General features: G+C 40.6%; 1 protein-coding gene across 7 annotated transcripts in view; it reads right to left on the bottom strand.

Annotated features, from left to right (window-relative positions):
- The window catches only part of tjp1a (tight junction protein 1a), a 162,080-nt gene that overhangs the window by 28,492 nt on the left and 109,252 nt on the right, over positions 1–24,336 (bottom strand). For 6 of the 7 annotated variants that reach the window (XM_069902365.1, XM_069902363.1, XM_069902362.1 and 3 more), the window contains 13 exons: positions 21,696–21,850; positions 21,152–21,257; positions 20,168–20,318; positions 18,835–18,943; positions 18,192–18,411; positions 17,221–17,405; positions 16,206–16,301; positions 14,380–14,462; positions 14,087–14,297; positions 11,821–11,921; positions 10,556–10,897; positions 4,902–5,801; positions 893–987 (listed from right to left, as the gene is read on the bottom strand). In XM_069902365.1, coding sequence (XP_069758466.1) covers positions 893–987; positions 4,902–5,801; positions 10,556–10,897; positions 11,821–11,921; positions 14,087–14,297; positions 14,380–14,462; positions 16,206–16,301; positions 17,221–17,405; positions 18,192–18,411; positions 18,835–18,943; positions 20,168–20,318; positions 21,152–21,257; positions 21,696–21,850 — 2,754 coding nt within the window. The remainder of the gene's footprint in view (positions 1–892; positions 988–4,901; positions 5,802–10,555; positions 10,898–11,820; positions 11,922–14,086; positions 14,298–14,379; positions 14,463–16,205; positions 16,302–17,220; positions 17,406–18,191; positions 18,412–18,834; positions 18,944–20,167; positions 20,319–21,151; positions 21,258–21,695; positions 21,851–24,336) is intronic. The other variant, XM_069902368.1, reaches the window with a different exon arrangement.

Raw genomic sequence — 24,336 nt, forward strand, 5'->3', positions numbered from 1 at the left:
GGCCACTTAAAATGACTACAGTCTCCTTTTGTAAGGGGCATAATTTAACTTTTGTAACAATTTATTTTATAACCAGAAAACAAACCATATCCTTCCAAATTAAGATGCAACCTTCTCAAGGAAGTTTCAGGTTCTGTCAAATATATCAAAACACCTTCTGCAAATAAACTAATTTTTGCTCTTCTTGACCAACTTTAAATCCCTTAATTTTCAAATCACCTCTGCAAGTGGCTTTATAGCTAGTATAAACAAAGCTGGAAATAAGGGACTTCCTTGTCTACTTGACCTTGTCCGTTGGAATGGAGCAGATATTTGTCTATTAGTTATTATTTTAGCTTTGGGATCACTATATAATGCCTTAATCCAATTTATGAAAGTTTGACCAAACCCAAGCTTAAACAAAAAGTCCCATTCCAATCATTCAAAGGCCTTTTCTGCATCTAAAGCAACAACACCACTTAATTTTTTTTGTGCTAAATGTATAATACTAATTAATCTGGCCACATTGTCCGCTGATTGTCTCTTTTTTACAAAGCCTGTCTGATCCATATTTATTAGTTAATAATTTAGTTGTCCTATTCTCCAATATTTTAGCAAGAATCTTATAATTTGCATTCAATAATGAAATAGGTCTACATGATGAAGGTTCAAAGGGTCTCCATCTTTTTTGGTATCATAGTAAATATTGCTGTTGAAAATGATTTTGGAAGAGTACGTTTTATTCATGCTTTATCAAGCATTTCCATAAAGATAGGAATCTATTAATCTTTAAAATATTCATGAAACTTAGGTGGAAAACTCTCCAGGCATTTCAAAAAGAAAGACAGAATCCCAAAGTAAGAACATTTCAGCCGTATTATCATTGACGAAATGTTGAATGCAAAGGCTTTACCTGTATAAATGTGGAGGCTTTTCCTGCTCCGGCTGAAAGATTGGCTTGGAAGCAGAGACAGGAACAGATGCAGGCTTCAGAGCTACTTCAGGAGACTGGAATTAGACAAGTTACGTGCCATTAATCATCTCCAGAATCAAATTTTTAAATATCTGCTTTAAAATCAAAGAAACATTTTACTTATTCCTCCCAAAATTCAAGCCATGTTCAATAGAATGCATGAGTGATTGGTTTACTGAACAGCACATTATTGAATCTACAAGGGGCATGCGATCTTACATTTGGTCCTGTGAAATGAGAGGTAAATTATCTTGCAGTTGGTGATCCTCTCTGAAAGAGTGATCACAGTATGACTGAATTTCTCATTTTCATGGCCTAAACAAGGGAGAGACTACAATGGGATAAGGGTGGAGTAGTCTGGGAATGCAGGCTCCATAGTGGGACACTTGAGGAACAGTGGAAGACTTTTAAAGAGATTTTTCACAATGCTTAACAAAAGCATATTCTTGTTAAACGCAAGGACAGTAAGGATCAGGGATTAGCCTTGGATAACCAAGGAAACAAAGGAAGGCATTAAACGAAAATCTCAGGTGTACAAAGTTGCCATGAGTAATAAGAAAATAGTATATTGGGAGAACTTCAAAAATCAGCCAAGCAAGAAATAAAGAGAAGATTGATTACAAAAGTAAACTAGTCTAAAATATAAATAGTGAATGTTTTTAGAATTGTATAAAATGGAAAATGGTAGGTTCTTTGGAAGAGAACATGAAATTAATATTGGGTTATGTTAAATTGCTGAAGATTTGAATGACAATTTTGTCAGTCTTCGTGGTGGAAGACACATTCACATATCAAAGGTATTACGACTCTAAAACACAGCAGCAATAAAAATTCACTGACGATGCTTGCTTAAACAAAAGTTGCTTTTAATTTTCTTTAAACTTAATAACAGGATCAATCTTAAACTTATTACTATTAACTTAAGCCCCTACTAATTCTAAGCGCACCTGAATGTAACGTGTACACATTCAGGAAAGTTCTCTGTTTCACTGTCCAATCATTCACTTTTTACTTCACTGGTATCAGGCAATTCTCAAACTGTGCACAGAATTTAACATTTATAATTTCCACCAGGCTCTGGTGCTTAAAATTAAATGGTTACCACACAGGGAGGTTCTTGGTTTCAGAGACAGAGTTGTTGCTCGCTGGACACATACAAACCGATTTCCTCCAATCAGTCACTTCAGTATTTTGCGGAAGGAACTTGCCCCATCATGGGTTTTCCAAATGATAGCCTCTCCTTCCAGGTCACCACCAAGTTCCTTTTGTTTCCCTTATTTCAGGAGAAACACTCTAGCCAGCCATTTTCTCTTTTAAGGACTACAAGGGTTTTGAACAGGCTTAACTCAGAACTCACAACCTATCTTCAAAATGGTGTTTTCAACCAGCCTGCCAGCTTGCCATTTTGCAGCCTCAACTGCGACTGTAGAAATCATCTCTCTCTCACTCTCTCTCTCTCTCTCTCTCTCAAAGAGTGAATCATATGTTTATTCTTTCCTCTCTCTGCTTGTAAAAACCACACGACTTCTGAACAGGACTCCAAACCCAATCTTTGAAAGATCTTATCAGTATTTCTGAGCCTGAACTTTACTGCCCACACAATAGATCAGCATTCTGCATTGCTTCTACAAAGTCAACCGGAGCTTCAGCAAAGCTCTTGCATCTTAAATGGGATGTCTTTTGTGAAGTGCTACTTTGTGAAGTGTAACCTAAACTAAACCCCCACAATCTCTCCTTTAAAGACATATTTTACTCATAACTATTCTAACATCCCCTGTAACAGAGAAGTCACGTAATAGACATCCATAAGGTAAGGGCTCATGGAGCTAGAGGTAAAGTATTAGTGTGGAAAGAGGATTGGTTAACCAATAGAAGCAAATTAGTGTTTCTCAGGTTGGCAGTGGTGACCAAAGTACAATGGGCTGTCATGGTACACGATAGACATTAATGGTTTGGAAGAGGGGACTGAGTGCAATGTATCCAATTTGCTGATGACACCGAGTTGAAAAACAATTTGTGCAGAGGATTTAGAGATTCGGCAAAGGGAAATAAATAGGTTGAGTGAGCAGGCAAGAGCCTGGCAGATGGAGTACAAGGTTGTATATGTGAGGTCATCTACTTTGGAAGGAAAAATAGAAGATCGGATTATTTAAATGGTGAAAGATTGCAGCATATTCTAGTGCAGATGAACCTGCTGGGAGAAATTGTGTATGAATCACAAAAGGTTGACTTGTAGATGCAACAGGCAATCAAAAAGGCAAATTGAATGTTGGCCTTCATTGCTACTAAGATTGAATTTAAGAGCAGGTATCCACTGCAATATATACTGGGTACTAGTGAGGCTGCATCTGCAGTTCTGCTCTCCTTACTTGAGGAGGTTCACCAGAATGATTTTGGGTAAGCCTGTGAGGAAGGATTTACCATATATACTCGCATAATCTTTGATTCTGTGTAATTGTCTACTCTCCCCTTTTTGGCCCAAAAGTCAGAAGTTTTTAATATGACCTGTGTAAAAGTCAACCTCTTTATTTTTGGACCCAACCACCTGCTCATTCGAGCTTCTGACACTCTGATCGCCCGAGCTCCTGACGCCCTGACAGCGGACTCTTGCACCAGCTGCCCACCCACAGAAGATCGCGATGACCCGGCCACCCACCCTTCCAAGCTCCCAACCACGGATCCTCACCCTGACTGCCCCACCCATCCGAAGTCCCAATGCCCCAACTGAGTACTTTACCACCCTGTCGCAGCCATCTGAACTCCTGACCACCAATCCCCGGCCACCCACCCATCCAAATTTCCGATATCCCAGCCACCCGTCCATCTAAGATCCCAACCACAGATCCTCTCTCTGACTGCCCACCCATCTGAGCTCCTGATGCCCCAACCTTACCACCTGGTCCCAGTCATCCAGGCTCCTGACGCCTTGAACAATGCAGGTACTTACTGTGGTCAAAAGTTGACCCACCTTTTTTTGGCCTGAACATGTGGTCCAAAAAATTTGACAATTACACAAGTATGTACGGTAGTTAACTAGGACTACATTTCAGAAGAGAGTTGATCTTAGAGAAACATACAAAATAATGAAACGGAGAGATGGGTTAGAGGCAAGAAAGTAGTTTCTATTGGCAGGTGAGACTAGAACCAAGGGACACAGCCTCAAAATGAGGGAGAGTACATTTAGGATGGAGATGAAGAGGCAGTGCTTTTCAGAGAGGATTGAATCTGTGGAATTCTCTTCCTCTTTAAATATACTTAAGACAGAATTAGATTTTTGCATAGTCATGGGTTTAAGAGATGTAGGAAAAAAGCAGATAGGAGCAGAATCCACAGCCAGATCAGCCGTGATCTTACTGAATTGCGGAGAAGGCTCGATCGACTATATGGACGACCCCTGGTCCTGTTTCTTATGTTGTTAACATTCAGAAATATGTATTTCAAGCAACAGATATGTATCAAGAAAGTTCAACCATGTAATTCCTACAGATGATGCTGGTTGTTAACTATTTTTTTTAAAAAAACAACATATATTGCCCAGTCAACAGGGGGAATTATTTACAAATGTGAACAAACAACTGTGATTGACCCAATGGTCTATTGATCAGCAATGAGAACATCTCCATAGTGGTCAACAGCTGACACCACTGTTGGACACACACGTCAAAGAGCAGAGAACAAGTTTTCAGAACGGGCATTGGCGAAATAAAATTATTTCACCTTCTTGTTAATGAAATCATTTTTATCCTTTTGCCCGTGACTATGCCGTTTAATATAAAGTGTTTCCAATTCAGCCTTTTTCCCCAGATGCTTTCAGATTAACTTCATGTAGAAATTTATGCAAGTATTCCAGTTTATCTTCAAAGTCTAAAATGTGTCTTATACCAATACATCAACCAAAAGCAGTGGAAAGACACAATACTGCATCGATTTAAAAAAAAAACGAACTTACCCTTATTGGAGGCATTTCAGGCAAGTCTTTGCTCTTCATTGAAGTAGATTTCTTGCTTTCAAAGAGTTTGACCCGGGTGAGAACGGATTGTGGCTTCATTGCTGGATCCACATCTTCCTCTATTTGTGGTTTTACGGGTGGTGGAGGCGGTGGTTTACTGACAGAATGCAGAGACTCAGCAGGCTTATTGTGAGGGGGTGGAGGAGGAGGAGGAGGAAAGGAGGCGTCAGTGTTGTGGGCCAGTTCAAATTGACGAGGATGGGAGTTGTAACCTTGAGATGGGGCCTGGTCATAGGTCCGGACTTGGGTATCAATATACTGCTGCTGAAGTTCTGGAGATCTGGGTGCTGCTGGGTGAAAACTTTGCGGACTGCGCTCATATTGAGGTTGAGGATCAAAGCCGTGATGAAGTGGATCACCAAACTGTGGCTGAGGTGGTCTGTAATTTTTAAGTGGCTTATCATAACGTGGCAGCCTGTTCTCATGGTTTAAAGATGCTGGCGGTGGTTCTTCGTGACGTGGTGGGTAGGAACGATCTGGGTAATATTCTTGATGCTTTGGTTCATAGTCTTGTGGAGCCTGGTCCTCAAAGTAAGAAGGCTGAAAGGGAGTGTGTTTTTCATTATAAATTGGCCACTTGTCATCGTAACTGGGCACGTTTTCATCATAATGGAGAATAGAACCATAACTTGGAGGGGGAAGCTGCTCGTGTCTTCCTTGGGAGTCGTGCCTGTAAGATTGCTTCTCAAAATGCTGCTGTTCCTCAAGTTCTCTGTGTTGCTGTGGAGGTTCATAAATCTGCCTCTCTCTATCAGATCTCGGTACGGAAGGGGTGCCTACGGCTTGCTTGATGTTATAATTCTGCACTGGAACCTCATCGCTGTACGAGTCCTTGTACATCTGCACAACAAAGGGTCAAAGACTGAACGGGTGCTCAGGCACTAGTATAAAAATAAAACTGAAATGGCTGGAAATACACAACAGCCCCTTCACCACTTACAGAACAAAACATGCCAATGTGGACTTGAGGTCCTTTGTCAAAACAAGATCCAAAAACCAACACTGGTGCCTTTTCTCAGTTGGATGGTCCCTTTGTGTGTTTCTATCCTTCACTATTCTCAATTCCAAAACTGATGCTTTTTATTGAATTTTTTATTTGGTTCCTACAAGTTATTTTGCAGTTGGAAACCAGATTGGCTTCAAATGTCCATTTTAAATTTAGCTGGTAAATTCATTCCGTAACATTGAAGCATTTTAAGTTGTACCCTTGGAATTTCTGGATTGAAAAACCTGATGTGCTGGACTAAGGATTTCAGAATGGATACAAAGTACCATGATCAAAAAGAGAATGAAATAAAACTTCAGATGTCAGATTATATACAAGTTTTAACAGTTATTGCATACAATACAGTAGTGAGTAGCATTCAAATCTGGACCAGAATGTACAAGAACATTTTTTTTAAATACAAATTTGATATCTGGCCTCTCACTGGATTACCAATTACAAGTCAAACTAAGTATATGGGCCAAACATTTTGTCACGTACCTTTGAAAACCATCATGCTCTTGACGATAAGGTTTATCACTGACTATAGCTGATCGTAATTATAGTCTTTCCACAAAAACCCAAATGAAAATGTTAGCCCAGCCAAAAGTATTACGTGAAACAGCCATCTAATGTTATATGTAGGATTCATTTCAGAGCAGACAATGAAGCAAGCAATCTATGCTTTTTAAAAAAAAACCCATAATTTCCCTCTTTAATTTATGCATTCACCAAAGAATGAAAGAGGAAGCTGTCCTCTTCGCAACTGTGGCCATCTGTGCAAGGGAACACGAATAACCATTCTGGGATATCAAGGTGGTGGAAAGGTCTCAACTTTGATGCAGATAATGATTTTGGCCTTTGCCAACAATGCACCATGATAGCTCTGACATTGGTCTGCAAGGATGTTTTCAATGCAGGTCTCTTAACTACTGCATACTCAATTATAGATCAAAAAGTGAAAGTTGTATATTTTCAATACAGTTTTGTATTCGTGCTAATTTTACAAAAATATTCTTTCTTATCAAGGCACTATCTCTGGGAATATAACTGGATTCTAAATAAAATTGTCTCAGGACAATACAACTTCCTCCCCACAGCAGAGAATACTTACAGCTTCTGTATTAACAGAAGGAAAAATGCCGAGAAAGTGATAATCTTGCATTACTCTCTAATAATTCAGAATTTCCTGCATCAACAGTTAATAGGTCAGATGAAAACTAATTCAGAAATAGCTGTGAGGATTAAGTGAAATAAATTGTCCGTGAACAATGCCTAGTGCCTGCAATGAGAACAGGATCACCTAAATCCATGCCACCACAATACTACACTCAGGAGAGATGTCACCAGTTGGCCCAGGCGCCCATCCAGTTGGGAGAATCACACAAGTGAAGCAAAGAGAAAATTGGAGGAGCAAACATTCAAAGTATAGGCCAAACCAACTACATCAGTGTAAAACTCAGTGTTTTTTTAATGCACTGGACTACGAAGAGGCTGATACGAATCTCAATTGAGTCAATTTTTTCAATTGGGCTTTAACATTTATTACTTTGGATCACAGTTGGCTTTTAGAAAAAAGGGAAATTTAGAACAAACAGAATGTGAAGGCAGATAGTGTCTGTTATATTCATTAGAATCTCCATCACATAATAATTAATCAGGTAAGAACTATCTATTGATGAGATAGGGCCCCAAATATTCTTCTTCCCCTTCTCCCTCATAAAACATTGTTACTTTGCTTGCCGTCTGGTCTGGCCTCTAACTTCAGCAAGGCAAGGAGTCCCGAAGCAAGAGTGCAGGAGGCTGAACATTAGCAAGCAGAAGATGTGTGCAGTCAGCATGCACGGTGCGTGCAGGAAATGATACCTTTGTTGGTTCTGGATCTCTCAGGCTCTTAGGACTGACAGAATGAATAACACAAGCAGGCTCAAGGCTGGGTTGGCTGTAGGGATCGATCTGGGGTTCGGGGCTGCTGTGGGGAGGAGAGGCAATCTCCTCCAGTCTCACATTGTTTAGATCTACTGTGGTAATGACTGAGGAGGGCAAGGCCACCATAGGAATGGATTCGAGCTGCTGGGATGAATTGAGGACTGCAGGAAGAATATCTGCTCTCTGTGAAATGTCCAAGATAAAATTAGATAGTTTAACAAATTCACGTTACCTGAAAGGTGCATCCTTATGGGCAAAAAAACTACAGCACGGCTCTTAAATAATTCGCATCATGCAAGCCAGATAATTCAAAACAATCTTAAAAAATTCCTTCTCCCCTCAATGCTATGGTCCCCTCCCTCCTTTCTCCACCTATCACCTCCTGCCTTTACCAACCCACCCCCCCCCCCCATTCTTTTGTTCATGCTTTGCCAGCATCTTCTCTATTTTGATGAAGGGCTCAAGCCCAAAACGTCGGTTCTGTATCTTAATCTTTGCTACATAAAGGACACTTTTGGACCTGCTGAGTTTCTCCAGCGTCGTGTGTTTTTACTTCAACCACTGTGTTCTACAGAATTTTGTGATTTATTTAAAACTAGTGAAAATTATTCAGCTGCTCAGTAAAAATAAAAATCTTACAAATTTGCATCTAATAATTTCACAACCAGCTAACAATGTAAATATTTTTTTTTCCATTTTTAGCAGAATTATACATACATCTGGGGATTGAAAGGTTTTTAGACTGCATCAATGGCTGCAGTGATTTCTGAACACTATTCCCACGTCCATGTCAGGATTTGATTCCATATTCAAGAAGATAACTGTCAGAACACATTTGTAACTCTCATGTACTGTAGATCATTATTGGTTCCCTGAAGATCAAACTTTTACAGAGAAAGGGCTAGGTTTCAGGACAGACAGTCAGGGTAGTGGTGGAAGTAGATACAATGAGACTTTTAGATAGATGAATGAACATGCAGGGACTAGAGGGATCATATGTAAGCAGAAGAGATTAATTTTAATTTGGCATAATGTCCAGCCCAAGCATGGCCAAAAGGGTCTGTTCCTATGTTCTAAAGTCTCCTGGGTCAAATGAATGAGCAAAGATATAGGTGGTTTATAGATAACTGTTAGTATTTAGTGTGGGGTGGGGTGGGATGTCCATAAAGCACTCCCATTAACTTAAGCAAATCTTTTCCTTTATAATTTCTATTGAATTGCGTGCAATCCAAAACATTTTAACAGCGAAGACTACCTCAAAGATAGTTTTCCACCCTTATCTTCAAATCCTTTGGTCTTGCCTGCTCACCTCCAAAAACAACTTCAGTTATTTGTTTCCAATCTTCAGATATTCTGCTGCCACTTCCCTTCCCAAGAGGATAATGACAACTTACTTCGTTTGCTCCACCATTCAATAGGATAATGGCTTTTCTATTCAAGGCTTCAACATCACTTTTCCTGCTCACTAGGATGTACCATCTGACTTCACAGGCTTAACAGGCAAATGGTTACCACTCAGGAGGGTTCTTGCTGGTTTTTGGGGTCCTCTGGATTCCGTAACACTTAAGTTCAAATGTCTGTCAACCTCTACCTGTAATACGTTCAAATGACTCCATCTCTAGTTGTCTCGGGGTGGAGAGTTCGAATGCCCTTCAGTGCCATTCTAAATGGTGAGGCAAACTGAGTCAACCATTTCTGGACCCAGAAATTCTTACACCCCACGTGACCTCATCAAGTGCTCTCTAGAAATCCAGGCACTCCACTTTCACCGAATCCCTCCTCTCTGTCCAGATTGCCCTCCATCCTCCCGATGACAGATGGCATGTCAGCTTGGTTACAGTTTTGTGTTCAATATCTCCTACCTTTTCTGAATAGTGGAAGCTTAATTGCTTCTTCAAGACAGAAACTAAAACATTTGGCTTCAAGAGAATTGAAGCGACATAGGATAGCTCAAGAAAGCAGTACCAAGGTATTCACTGATTTATACTGACTGCTGGTCACTTTAATATCACAAAAGAACATTCTTCATGCAAGTTTCTCTCTCTTCAGGACTCAATCCCCATCTCCACACCTCTTCCCCAATCTAATCACCCTGACAGAGTATAAACAATGAATCCCCAACTCGACTCTTACACAAACTCATCTCTTCGCCACAGTTTAAGAATTCTCTGTCTAAATCTCCTTCCCTTCTTCTCTAACAAACTGACAGTGCCCTCACTCGCTTGATGGTCACTTTTTGTAATCTTGGTAAAGTTCTCAAAACTTAATCTCCTATTTAGATCAAGTTTTAGAACTTCCAAGAGAAGCCTAACATAACCATATAACAATTACAGTACAGAAACAGGTCATCTCGGCCCCTCTAGTCCGCATTTAAGTGAACTCCACTGGACCCACCTACCCGCTTCTTGTCCATAACCCTCCAATCCCCTCCCATCCATGCAGTCATCCAACCTTCTCTTAAATGACAAAATTGACCCTGCTGTAACCACCTCTTCCGGAAGATCATTCCACTCAGCCACCACTCTCTGAGTGAAGAACTTTTCCCTCATGATACTTCTAAACTTTTTCCCCCTAACCCTCAACTTATGACCCCTCGTTCCAATCTCACCTAAATTAAAGTAGATTTAATAATTTTTTAAGAAATGCAAATCAAATAGCATTGTTCACAGGCTGAACTCACCATTTGATTAGGTAAAGGCTTATAGACAGAAGAATCTACATTCTGCACTCGTGTTGGATAAGATGGGAATGCTTGTGGCATGGACTCCGGATGTATCATCGATGAATCTTCCCTTACTGGCTCTGAGGATCGAGTTATGGCAGACTCTGTGGGTTCAATATCATCATTGAGAGTCTCATCCAGTTCTTGGTCAGTATAGGCACCACCTTCTGTGTCTGTGTCATCATAATCCGAAGTGTGCCTGCTGTCAGTGCTGTACATAGAGTACTCACTGCCTGGTGCTGAGAGGTAGGATAAACGGTCATCATGCAAATCAAGGTCATCTTCTGCTGTACCATCAGCCTACAAGAAATATGTGACAAACCTGAATACATCATGCAATTACACAGATATCACTCAGCAGTTCAAAGAAAACATATGTGAATTTGGCAGCTTATTAACAAGCTGAAGTGCTTTTTAACCCAATTCAGGGCTGCACAATTAGCACAGCGTTATAAGAGTGCCAATGACCTGTAAGGAGTTTGAACATTCTCTCCCTATCTGCATGGGTTTACTCTGGGTGCTCCAGTTTCCTCCCACCCTCAAAAATGTATTAAGGTGTAGGTTAATTTGGGTGTAATTCGGTGGCACAGGTTTAAAAGGCTGGAATTGGCTTCTACCATGCTGTAAATAAAATTTGAAGAAATTTTAAAAATTAATTTAAATGACCAACTTTTCACAGTTTCTCTTGTAGGTCATAAATGTTCAAGAGAGAGGCGGATGCCATGATCAAATACAACGTTCATGGCTATTCAAATTCCTACAGTCTGGGAGAGGGGCCATTTGGCAGTGATGACCTGTGGGAGTCCCAACTTATGTTCTAATTTGTATTCTAACTAGAAGGGCTTCATTTTCACCGTCTTTCTTTCAAAATTAACAGAAATGTCAATTGGACATTTGCACCTACTTTCATTTTCACAATTTTTCCTAAATCTCTAATTCACACGTTAGTCTCGGAAACAAGTAAGGAGTTGATTGATTTCCACGCACATTTCTCCAGGGTCAAAGGATGCAGATTTTCACAAAACTGATGTTTTGCAATTTGGGAGGAAAAGACAAGGCTGAATTTCCCCATATGAAGAGACAGTTCATGTGACCTGGAACTGCCTTGTGAATTATTACAGGAATCCAACAGGAGCAAGCACTTACTCGGCAGGAAGGAGGACAAAATAGATGTTTTAAAATCCATGGTTTTTAACCTGCCTCAAAAATAAATTTCACCCTACCTTCCCCTCTGATACCCAAACGAGCTGGTTTTGTTGCTGCTGGATCGATTCCTTCAAAGCCCCATACCAGCCATCATTCATTGAATTTAAATTGATGTTAGCTGCAAAAAAAATCAGAAAAACTGTTACAATTTGTTTCTTCCTCCCTCCCCTACCCCTGGACCTTTTATTTGTGCTCCAAAAGTCAGATTGCCCTGATATTTCCTGCGCACTGAAAACAGAGCTTATGTGCAAAGAAATAGAGATGGCGTGGCATTAAGGTGAACAATGAATTTCCCGTTCTCGTCCACTGTACTCAGCGTGCCCTTTGGATCTTTCCAAATCAGCAGGAAACATCAGGGAAAATCATGTCTAAACAAAGTTACTGAATGACCAAATTCTGCAGACTAAATCACAAGGCAAAATTTCACCCAGCAGTTTTAGAATTTGAAGAATAGAACATTGATAACTTTTTAAATTAAGTTTTTATTTTAGCACTTTACGATCCTAACTTAGAATCCAATAACACAACTGCAGAAACAAAATACAAACACAAGTTCATTACATTGGACGACAAAGATTTTGCTTCCTGAACAGTTTTGGGTGTATTTTCTGGATTTGGGGCAGCTGATCATGAAACTCACCGTAATATTTTCCTATCACGTACCAATTTATAGATATAATCTATTTGTTGTGATTTCCTGTCATATTTTAAATCTACTTTAAACACACAAAACCATGAAGTGTAACATGTCGTTGAAATTTCACTTTCTGCCTTTGCACTTGAACTCCTTCCCCGCTGATCCTGGTTTCACCAGGACATTGCGATCGTGGAAAAGCAGGATCAGGGCCACTGGAATCCATCAATGCTGCCGACTATTGTTGGACACTGACACGAGGGGCATCAGATGCTGAGTACAAACGAAAATTAGCAGCAAAATCTTTTTAGGTCGGTTAAACTAACGCAACGTGTCAGCGTCACGATCCGATTAAACACGTTAAATTCAATAAAAGTTAATTTAATGTTTCTCCAACTTCCTACGTGATCCAGCAAATTTGAAATGATCTTTGTGTTCAATTTGAAGCTCTCTATCATAATCCCCAATTTGAATTCAGCAAGCAAACCTTTTGAAAATTTGTTGTCCAGTGTAATTATTCTACGGAAACAAACAGTTTCAGCGCAAAGCTGAGACACAAACAGCATTGGCAAAGATCTGCTTCAGTGGTGTGCAAGATAATCTCGGATTAGTTTTTTTTCCCCCTGAGTACCTGGACCCCATCTTTTCACTGCCACACCTCCCTTTCTCATCTAATAAGTCAAGTTCATCAAGCACTGAGTGCATCTTATTCCATTTCAGTTTTCTTGACACCTCTTGCTGTTGTTACATCAATCCACATTCAAATCTGCATGAGCAGAAATTACACTCTTAATCAAGAATGAAGCAAGGTTGGCAGACTTTTCTCTCTTTGGAACAAAGAAAGATGAGAGGAGACTCAATAGAGGTCTATAAGATTATGGATAGGGTGGACAATTTTCCCAGGGCATGAATAGCAAACACTAGACATGAGTACAAAGGGAGAAAAGTTTAGGGGAGACATCTGGGGTAAGTGTTTTTTTTTAAATATATACTCAGAGTTGTGGGTGTCTGGAATGGTGGTGGTGGAGGTTGAAACATTCAGGGGCATTTAAGAGACTTCAACAGGCACATGGATGGAATAAAAATAGAGGGTTATGGACTAGGGAGAGTTTAATACTTTTTTAAAAAGGAATATATGGATTGGCACCACACCGAGGGCAGAAGGGCCTGTACCGTGCTGTATAGTTCTATCATCAAAAAAATAAAACTATTCATCTTGGCCACTGATGCCATCTTCTTTTCAACACTCTGACAGCTCAACCCGAATATTTATCACAGTATCTCATTATTATCCACATTTTATAAATAATTTCCTCATCATCACTGACGACCAATGATCTCCTCCACAACATCACCCATCTGTGAAAATGCTGCAGAGAAATCCTCGTCCACACGTCCAATATCTCCAATCAGCCTCATATTTGGCATCCTCCATGAATCAGAACTTGCCCAAAACTCTGCCTGCTTAAATTCAAAGCGACCCCAAGCCCCATTTTATGTCTCAACTTGTAAACCATTCATGTCGGGTCTTTGACGATGTTAACTCTGTCAAAAGGCAACTCCACTGCCATGCTAGGATTTGTAGAAAACATTCGGACTTGCTGCATGCTCAGGTGTGTACTGGTCAGGATCTATCGTGCTGTACTCACATGTGAACAAGTGATGATTGTTCTTGCGCAATTTCAAGGCACGCTCAAACAATTTCCGAGCACTTTTTCGAGATTCCGGGCAAAGTCTTTGTCGCATTGTTTTCACACCTTGCTTGGAATCAGGGTTGAGAAAAATCACAATTGGATACCACTGTGCATAATTCAATCGATCCACTGCATTTGGAGTAATGTCTAACACTGCATGTTTATCCTAAAATGACAGAAAGAAACAATTTACTTTGGATAATTTACTTCACCGTTGCTCCATAACGAGAGACAGAAATAAATCTTACTCTGTCGATGAGTTCCTTAATTGTGTGGAGTCGGATAATACCAGAACTGCGCTGATCTGTGCCTGCATCTCTGGGCTCGCTCCCTGGGACAGAAGAAACCATTTAAGTGGATGAACACTCCAAGCAAAGGCTAAATTTTACTTCATCATTAAAGAATTCATTTTTTCTTCACCCTTTCGATTTTTGTTTGGTTAACAAATCAAAGAACATCAACAATAACTGAGCAAAACCTCCCAGGACATGCTCTGTTCTCTCTCCTGTCATCAATAAAGACTCACACCACCAGGTTGTTGTGAGACCACACTGATAATATTGGATTCAGTTCTGGTCACTTCATGATGGGAAGGATGTGGAAGCTATTGAGAGGATGTAGATTTACCAGGATAATGCCTGCATTGGAAAACTACTCTTATGAGGCAAGGTAAGTAGAGCTGGGACTTTTCTCTTTGAAGTGAAGAAGGATGAGAGCTGACTTAGAGGTCGACAAAATTCTCCCCAAGGTCTTCCCCCAACCCAATGCCACAACTCCAACCCCACCTCACCCAAAGCATTTGTTCCCATCACAAACACCCACAGGTTTGTCACAGCTGTCTCCATTGAGCTCACCCTTTTCACTTTCCAAGCCACTCACTCAAGTGTCCTATTTCTGTGCTCCCTTCCACCCAGAGGTCTCCAAATATTGACACAGAAGATTGGAGATGCTGGTTTTACTCTACAAACTTTCCCCAACCATGAGACAGATCTTGCATTAGAGCAGTCCTAATTTTAAATGAATTTTAAACATTTGCAAGAAGTTTGGTGATAGAAGACAGTGGTGGAAAGATGGTTTTCTGATTGGAAGTCTGCAACTGGGATTGATGCTTGGACCTACAGTAGACTGAGAAGGACAGGAGCTAAGAGATAATGGGGAGGGGGGAAAAGTGCCAAGGAAGATGCTCTGTGATAGGAGGATGGGTGGGGAGGTAGAAATGTGTGGATTGCTCCTTTCCTTTCTTCCCCCTCCCACCAGCATTCTCTGACCACCCGTGAACCGATGCTCCTCCAAATCATTCCCCCCCACCCCGCTTTCTCATTTGGGAGTTTATCCAATCTTGATATTCCTAAAGGAGGTCTCAGGCCTGAAATACTGACTGCCTAATGATTCCCATGAATGCTGCAGTACCTGCTGAGTTTCTCCAGCACTTTTGTGTCAGACATTATACTATAATTTCACAAAACGCTAATTAGGCCAGTGGGAGTAGTGTGCCACATGAAAGGTCATGACGCACAGGAGAGATTTCAGAGAAGATCCACCAGAATGTTGTCTGGATTGGAGGAATTTTGTTTCTGGACAGATATTGATAGTCTGAAGTTTTTTCCTCTGGAATAAAGGAGATTGAAGAACGTCCTGACACGAGTATCCAAGATTACGAGAGCCAGAGACAGAATCTTTTTCCAACAATAGGGATATCAAAAGCAAGAAGGCATACATTTGCGATGTGAGAGCAATGTTTCTTTTAAATACAGAGTGGTTGTTATTGGAAACTCACCACCAAGAGATGGCGGAATCAGATACAATTACTGGGATTGAGATATTTTGAAGACACATAAATAGGTATGGGATAGAGGATACAAAGGGATTATTGCAGTTGAGCAAAAAGTATGGTATAGACCTGTTAGGCTAATCTGTACCCCTCTGACTTCGGTGTTGCCATCAAACACATACAAGGAGCACTGTGGTGACATCAGTTGTGTTCAGCTGTGACAGAGGCACAAGCAACGGTACCTTCTGAACTATTTTCCAGCTTGAATCGTGACCCAGAAATATAGCTGAAGCAAAACCTTACTTGCAATTTCATACAAGTCTGGCTCCTCTCTTGCAAGCTTCTCTCGAGCAATGTCAGCAAGGGGCCCAAAGATGACCACTGGCCTCAGGAACCCAGCTTTAAAAAGACAACACAAAGCATTTAATTTCAATACAATGTGAACAAATTTTAAAAAATCATCCACACTTCTTTTCAACGCCAGTTCAGACCAGGACCAAATTCTGTGCACATTGACAAGCGATGGCACATAGGGTGCTAATCCAATATACAAGCGAGAGGTGAGATACACATCAGGGGGAAATTAACCAAAATTAAACCAAAGAATATGCAGATACAATATGTCAGGATTTATTGTGGCTCAGAGACCTGTGTCTCATGAATTCCTGACCAGGGAGGCCTTCAAGTACATTTATTTAAATAATTTTGTCAGTCTAACACTTGCGAGTTCTATAAGTGATGTTTAGAACACACTTGGGTATTACAGCTATGAATTCTCCCTGGCTGGGGAGCAGGAATGGTGGCTTTCCGTGCACACTGGCGGGTAACAGGCAGAATCTGAGTGACAGCATTCTACCACTGTAATTGCTAACATATAAACCTGCTCATCCTCCTTAATCTGAGTGCAGGTAGAATGACGGGGATTATAAAATATTTTTTTTAAAATAGCGTCTCAGGAAAAATAGAGCTTTGCATTCTGAAGACTGCTTCGCGTGAAAAATGAAAAAAAGTCTTCAGAAATAGTTCAAGAGTTCTGCAAGTAAAATGAATTTCAATCAAATCAACAAATTGAACAACATCAATGTTACAGCACCAATACCTCACAAAACCTTAATGTTCTATAATGTTTCAGTGGAATACTTGCTCTACTCTCTAGAACATCACCTACAGTATATACAACCAGTTACACAAATGATCTTTCCAAGAAACTTGTGAAGCAACGAGAGAGAGAGATTAGCAGGAAGCCCACCCCAACGGAGAAAACATGAACTTTTCTTCCCATGAAGGTTCGTTTTAAGAGTATCCATTTTTACATTACCTTCACGAAGGACGACTCGCTCATAAGCTGGAAACTTCGTGTGAACTGGTTGTGCAGAAAGGTCTTCCCTGCTTTTCCGCAGATTTCTCTTTGAGCTACGAAGTCCACGGAAGCGCCAGAAGTCTGCACGGTCCCCTCCAGCAGTTTTGGGAAGTGTGTACTGCACACTGGACAACTGCTCAGCTCTAATTACCACAACAAAGTCATATTTCATGATGAGAATGGCAGAACAGACTCATGGGCCCCAATAGGCTACTTCTGCTCCTATATCCTTATGATATTTAAGGACCAATTCTGAAAATTAACCATTGCGACATCAACTTTCTTTCTTGAGAAGCACTTCATCTAAAAGTTAAAATTGTCAAAAAGCAAATTTCTAATATCCTGGTTAGTAATTTCAAGGATCAACTGCATTGCCCAGTGTTGGAATATCATCTCCCAACAGCTAGACATTCAATTTAGAAATGATAACAGACTATTTTAACATTTCAAAAGTGGTTGAGCAATAATTTCCAAAGTCCTACGCAACTCATCACAACGTTCACTAGATCTCACAAGTCTGCAGGAGGTAAAGATATAACCGATGTTTCGGGCGTGAGCCAAAACGCTGGTAATATATTCAATTTTATTTTTAAATTTAGATGTACAGCACGGTATAAGGCCATTTCGGCCCACTAGTCCAATTAACCTACAACCCCTGGTAGACTTTGAACCATGTGAGGAATCCGGAGTCCCTGGAGAAAACCCAAACAGACATGGGGAGAACGTACAAACTCCTTACAAACAGCACGGGATTCAAACCCAGGTCCCAATTCCTGGCGCTGTAACAGCGTGGCGCTAACTGTGCGGCCTCCTCTGGACCTTTACCTCCTCTGGACGCTGCGAGACCTACTGAGTTCCTCACAGCTTCTGCAGAATTTCACGATTCACTCTCATCACAACATTCTCCAGGACTGGTTCTCATCACAGACCTGTTTCTGTTTGGAATGATGCCCCTTTCAACCTCCTTATGATTTTTGCCAATTCGAATGGCGAGCCAGGAGCCTAGCTTCCCATTGTAGAGTGTATCCACCACACGAAACACCTCACCCCGGTTAAAGCTCAAGCCATAGGGAGATTCCTTTTCGTAGTCAAAGTGGGTTCGGATATAGAAAGAATCGCCCACGTCAGATTCCACAATCCGTCGATAGACTGGAACAAACGTAAATAGAATGGACTGTGGTGTATTACAGGTTAGGACTACATTGCAAATATCTACAATATTAAATTTAAACTCCAGCATGCCAACATAATTATCAAAATTAGTTTCTATCCATCAAATGGAATAAAACCAGAAAATACTGCAAATATTTGCACCAGGCAGCATCTGTCGACAGAAAAACATTGTCCTGTTTCAGGACAATAATTTTTCATTCAAACCAGAAAATGATGATTTGTTTTTCTCTCCTCACAGATCCTGACCAATCTTCTGAGTCTTTCCAGCATCTTCTGTTTTATTTCACATTTTCATCATCTAGTTCTTTTATTTCTAAAAATCTGCCAAATGGTTACACCTCTGGATAATGAACCATTTTAGTATTTCAGCTTGTACAGACCTATTGTGGAGCAACTCACCATCTTTTTTCTGCTGTGCCAGGATAGTAACCTCCTCGCCTTTTGGAAGATCAAGCAGGAATAGTACTGCCTCCTCACGTATGATATTCGCAAAATCCACGTTATTTACCTGTGACGAGCAACACGTTGACTACACAATAATACAGACTTAAACTAGCTCCCAACAGATTTTTGCATTCCATTTGGCAAAGTACAACCAGTATAAGCTTGGATGTACCAACACCCTTCAACAGTGATGATCAGATTTTCTATTCCTAGTCTGAGCAACAGTTAAATGCGAAACAAATCTGATGAAAAATTCAAGGTTCAAGCAATAACTTTCATGGGCAATTTTCTTTTACTGAACGTTGTTGCTCTTCTGGCTTTTGACAAGATGTGTCATAAAATACTGCATATATTGGCGTACAAGATGGATTTTGAACCTTAAAAATGTCACCTAAAACTGCGGTCATCTTAATTCCAACAGCCCTACAAATGAATATTTGTCTTTCTTTTCAATCATATACAAAATATTTATATACACATAACATAAAATTAAAGTAAATACACAGTGTGCCATATTTTAAATTCCATCCCTTATTATCAAATGTGATTACCTGTTAAAGTAATTATACATATGAATCAATTAAATACTATTAGAACAATCACATTATATCTTAGACAGGATAGTTATAATTAAACTAACAAATCTACTTATCTAAAAGAAAGGAAAAAATTAAAACTAATCTACCTCCTCCCTCTATTGAAATTAATGCTTGGGAACCTAGATAAAAGTAACGCTATATTTAAACAATTAAAATATATTATTAGCCTGTCAAATATACCTTAAAATAACAGCACAGCAAACAAAATTACAGTCGCCATTTGCAACAGCTGACGAACGTAAACTATCAGGCAGAGTCCCAGGGTGTGTCTTTTCACTGCCTCATCAGGCACAATAAATCTCACATTACGTTACACCAGCTGGGAAAGTCTGATGCAGATTATGGTCAGTAATTGACAGTATTTTGCCATTACTTTAAATGAATTGGCTAAATTTTAAATTACCAAAACTGGGTAGTCTTATAGTTTGCTTCACAGCATCATTCCACTGGTTCGTGGGATGGGTGGCAAAGGACTACTGGGACTCTAAACTCTCCCAGACTTGGGATCGTCTTAGACAGTGAGTAGATCTCAAAACCTACATTTTAAGTGGAAATTCTAGAGGTTGCCTTATACACCCAATTGCCTTATATGCCGTCATACGGTGCTTAGGCTTGTCAGAGTACAAGTTTATGTTGAATATTAGTTAAACAGTCAAACAAATGAATTCACTGAGAATACTTTGCCTTACCCTGAGGATCTGATCACCTTCCTCGAGCCCTTCTTTGGCTGCAGGGCTATCTTCCAATACTCCAGCAACAAATATTCCCACATCATTTCCACCTGCTAGCCGGAGCCCCACACTTTCGCCCTTCTTAAATTTTACAAGCTTCATACTTGGCCTGAAAAAAGATTACACAAAGTGAAACAATACCAAGGAAATTAACTCTCCTTCCACAAAACACCCCACAGTTTGTAGAAAATGCAATGGACATTTCACTTGCACTCCTTCTCAAAAATGAATCACTTGCCTATCAACTTCCCCACAAAGCTCAATGTTCCCCCCCTCCCCCATTCATCTGCAGAATATAGGGCCAATCATCATTTGTGCCTCGAATAAAAAAAGCTCAGCAAATGGATTCTGATCAGTTCCAATTTTTTTTTGTCAAATATATGCTTTGATTTTAAGTTACTAGCTTGCATTTTTATTTCCAAAAGTCTTTTCTTCATAGCACACTTTCATTTTCTATGATGTTTTCTAGAGCAGAGATCATTCACTGTCAGTATTAACGCTCCACACAAGCACACTGCCTTCATACTCTACTTCCTTCTCCCTCACATTGGAATCAAGCCTTCCCTGAAATAAACCAGGGCTGCTTATTTCAACATCTGTCAGAAAATGGACACAACTAACACCCGCATAGGACTCTGAATATCTCTTTTATCCCAACACTTGTATTCACTTCGAATAAGAGCATGCCCACAAGTTTAATTTCCAATATTTAAGCAGTTGACAAAGCTACACTTTAAATCAACCTGATTTACAAATTTTAAAAAAAGAATCAAACACCCACAAAACACGATATAAAAACTCATTTGTACTGGAGGGGTGGGGGAAGTACAAATAGGATTCAAATCATAGCAAATGGAGTCAACTTGCAGTATATTATAATTTGAGGCAAAGAACAAACCTCACACCTAGCCTCCAAGAATCAACGCAGCTTCGTGAAATTACCTCAACATTCCGTCATCATGTGTCGAGTTTGGAATGGGTGCATCAGATGGGCTGACGGGCAAATCTACATCAGGCTGGCCAGGCTGAGCATAGACTGGCTTTGGCTCTGCAGAAATAGGTCAAGTTAGATGCCATTTGGCAAGTAATTTTTTTTCTCCAATATAAACAAGAACAGACTCTCACTGTGCTTTAAGAGGTTGATCAATTGCTACAGTGAGTGACTAAAAGCTATGAGTATTTCAAAACGTTCAGGGTGTCCTGATATAGATTCAATGCAAAAGAAATGAAATTATATTACACCCAAAACTTCATAATGGTGACAGACATCAGAAGGCACTGGTTGGAGTCAGGAACAGCACAGAAACAGGGCCTTTGCCCAGTGAGTCTGCACCAACTACTAACCATTTACATTGGTCCATATTTAAATCCCATTTTTCGTTTTGGTGAGATCCATGACCCTTGCTGAACCCTAATGATAATCCTGACCAACTAATTGCCTGAGAGGATGTACCACTTGCTTCCAAAACCATCGTTAGCAACAAACCTGGCAACGGGGGAGCTTGCTTCTCTGTCCTCTCTTCAACAACCACAGTAACTGGCTCTTCACCACCTTTCTCTGAAAACACCTCTTCAGTATTCTTCACTGGTGTTGAGACTGCTCCTGGTTTGGGTCCTCGATTCACATCATCTTCACGGGATCTAAAGAACGAAATAAATACAAAATTTGCCATCACCGTCTTCAATAGTTTCTTCTTTGGCTTGGCTTCGCGGACGAAGATTTATGGAGGGGGTAAAAGTCCTTCAATAGTTTATCCTCTACTTAAATCGCAGTGTTCTCTGCATTCACTGACCACGTGCTTTTGGTCGATTACCAGGTAACAGTGTACATTCAGTTAATTACCATATATACTCGTGTAATAGTCCAACCTGTGTATTTTTGGCTCCGGCCTCCCACCCATCTGAGCTTCTGATGCCCCAAATGCTCGCCCATCCAAGCTCCCGATCGCAAACCCTCACCTCGGCCGCCCACCGAGCTCCTGACAGCCCACCCATCTGAATACCTGCCCACCCACCCAACCTTCTGATGACCCAAATGCCCCCCAACCGAACTCCCAACTGCGAACCCTCACCTCGGCCGCCCATCTGAGCTTCCAACGCCCACAACTGTCCACCCACCCGAGCTCCTGAATGCGAACCGTCACCTCGGCCACCCACCCATTAGAGCTCCCGACCGCAAACCCTCACCTCAGCCACCCATCCGAGTTCCCAATGCTCCGAATGCAAGCTTATCATCCTGTCCTGGCCATATGAGCTTCCAAGACCTTGAACAGCGCAGGTACTTACCGCAGTCAAAAGTAGTATCTGTGTAAAAGTTGACGTCCCCAAACTTGACCCAAAAAGTTAGTCCCCAAAACTTGACTATTACATGAGAATATATGGTTATATAAACTGAATTTTACCTTTTCAAAATTAACAGTTGAACTGTACTGCAAGCATAACCACAATGTTAGAATTCTGGCATGTCTCCCCAACAGCTCTCTGAGCATCCCTTCACCAGAAGGCTCACAATGGTTGAAGAGCCAGTTCACTATCAATGCAAGGACAATTAGAAATGGGCACCAAATGCTGCTTTATCCAATAGGGACCTTATGGTGCTCCAAGGCCAAGCTGTACGTATTCAGGGTCAGACCCGAAATGGTGGGCCACCCTTTACAGATGATGCGCGACCTGCTGAGGTTCGCAAGCATTTTTATGCCTTGCACTCAATCCATTGTCCTCTGATTTTAACAGCACATGAATCAAACTCTGCAGTTCGACAATGCCTTCAAGAGCTGGTGACAAAAAACATTAAGAATGTGTTTTGCCAACAGTCTCAACAGTGATATTTCTGACCAGAAGATGTAGCTATTCACTCAGAAACCCTGATGCTCAACATTAACGCAGTAATTTCTTTAAGCTAATTTTTCAGTACAGAGAAAGACCCTTCAACCCAACTGTCTGTGCTAACCAATACAACTATCTATACTAATCCCATTAGCCTGTGTTTGACTCACATCCCTCAAAACCTTTACTACTCATGTACTTATCCAAATGTCTTTTAAATTTGGGAATTGCACTCGCCATCTTCCAGCAGTTCATTCCACATACCCATCACCATGTGGAAAAAAACTTGCCCTTCAGAACCCCTTGATATTTCTCCCCCCCTCACCTTAAGCCAGTGCAAAACTAGAGCGTTTTAAACTCTCCTACCATGGAAAAAAAAGACTGTGACCATTTAAGTAAAAACAATGCTGGAGAAACTCAGCGGGTCAAACAGTGACCTTGTATATAGAGCAAAGGTAAAAATACATCACCCACATTTCAGCTGAGGCCTTCTTTGAGGTATGAGCAAAATGTCGGCCTGTGACCATTTACCTTATCTATGCCTTCATAACATTATAAACTCTCCAAGGGCACCCTCAGGTTTCTACGATGCATGGAGAACAGTCCCAGCCTAATTTTCTTATAAACTCAAGTCATCCAGTTCTGTCGTTCCTTTTTTAAAATCTCCAGTTCATGCACATCCTTCCCAAAGTACAGCCACCCCAACCTCACACAACGGCAGCACAACCAACAATCCACAACTTTAAAAAAACGAGCTGCAATTTAATCTTCTTAAATAACCCATAGTTTCCTGATTTAGCAGAAACATTAGGTTGGAAACCTTGACCTGGATAATCATAGTTTCTGGTACTGATCATCAGGCAGGAAGTTGAGTGCAATCACTCACGCACAGTCGGGGAAGAGAGAGCCAAGGCATAGCTGGGAGATGACCCAATTCCCCAGCTAGCAAACCTGGACTATCGTATTGGTAGCAGAGTGGGAGGATACCCCAACTTGGTCCAGTCCAGGGGTCAGAAGTGGGAATGTATAATACTTAAACAGTAGTTCACATCAAACTAGATATTCATTAAATCTGTTCAGCCATAAAACTGTATGAAAGCCTTCACCCTTCAAAGCAGAAACTTGGCAGAAGCTAAATGATAAACAGATAGAATCTGAATAAGCAGTAAAATGGAGTCAGAAATAATAAATAATAATCACTGCATGAGAGAGACGAGTTTGTTGGAAATGATCAATGTAAACAATAAATCCTAGGAAACAATTCCACTCTGGACCACTGTTCCTCTCATGGGTGGGGACCA

The sequence above is a fragment of the Narcine bancroftii genome, chromosome 11 (assembly GCF_036971445.1).
Source record: "Narcine bancroftii isolate sNarBan1 chromosome 11, sNarBan1.hap1, whole genome shotgun sequence".
In the NCBI taxonomy this organism is placed as follows: domain Eukaryota; kingdom Metazoa; phylum Chordata; class Chondrichthyes; order Torpediniformes; family Narcinidae; genus Narcine; species Narcine bancroftii.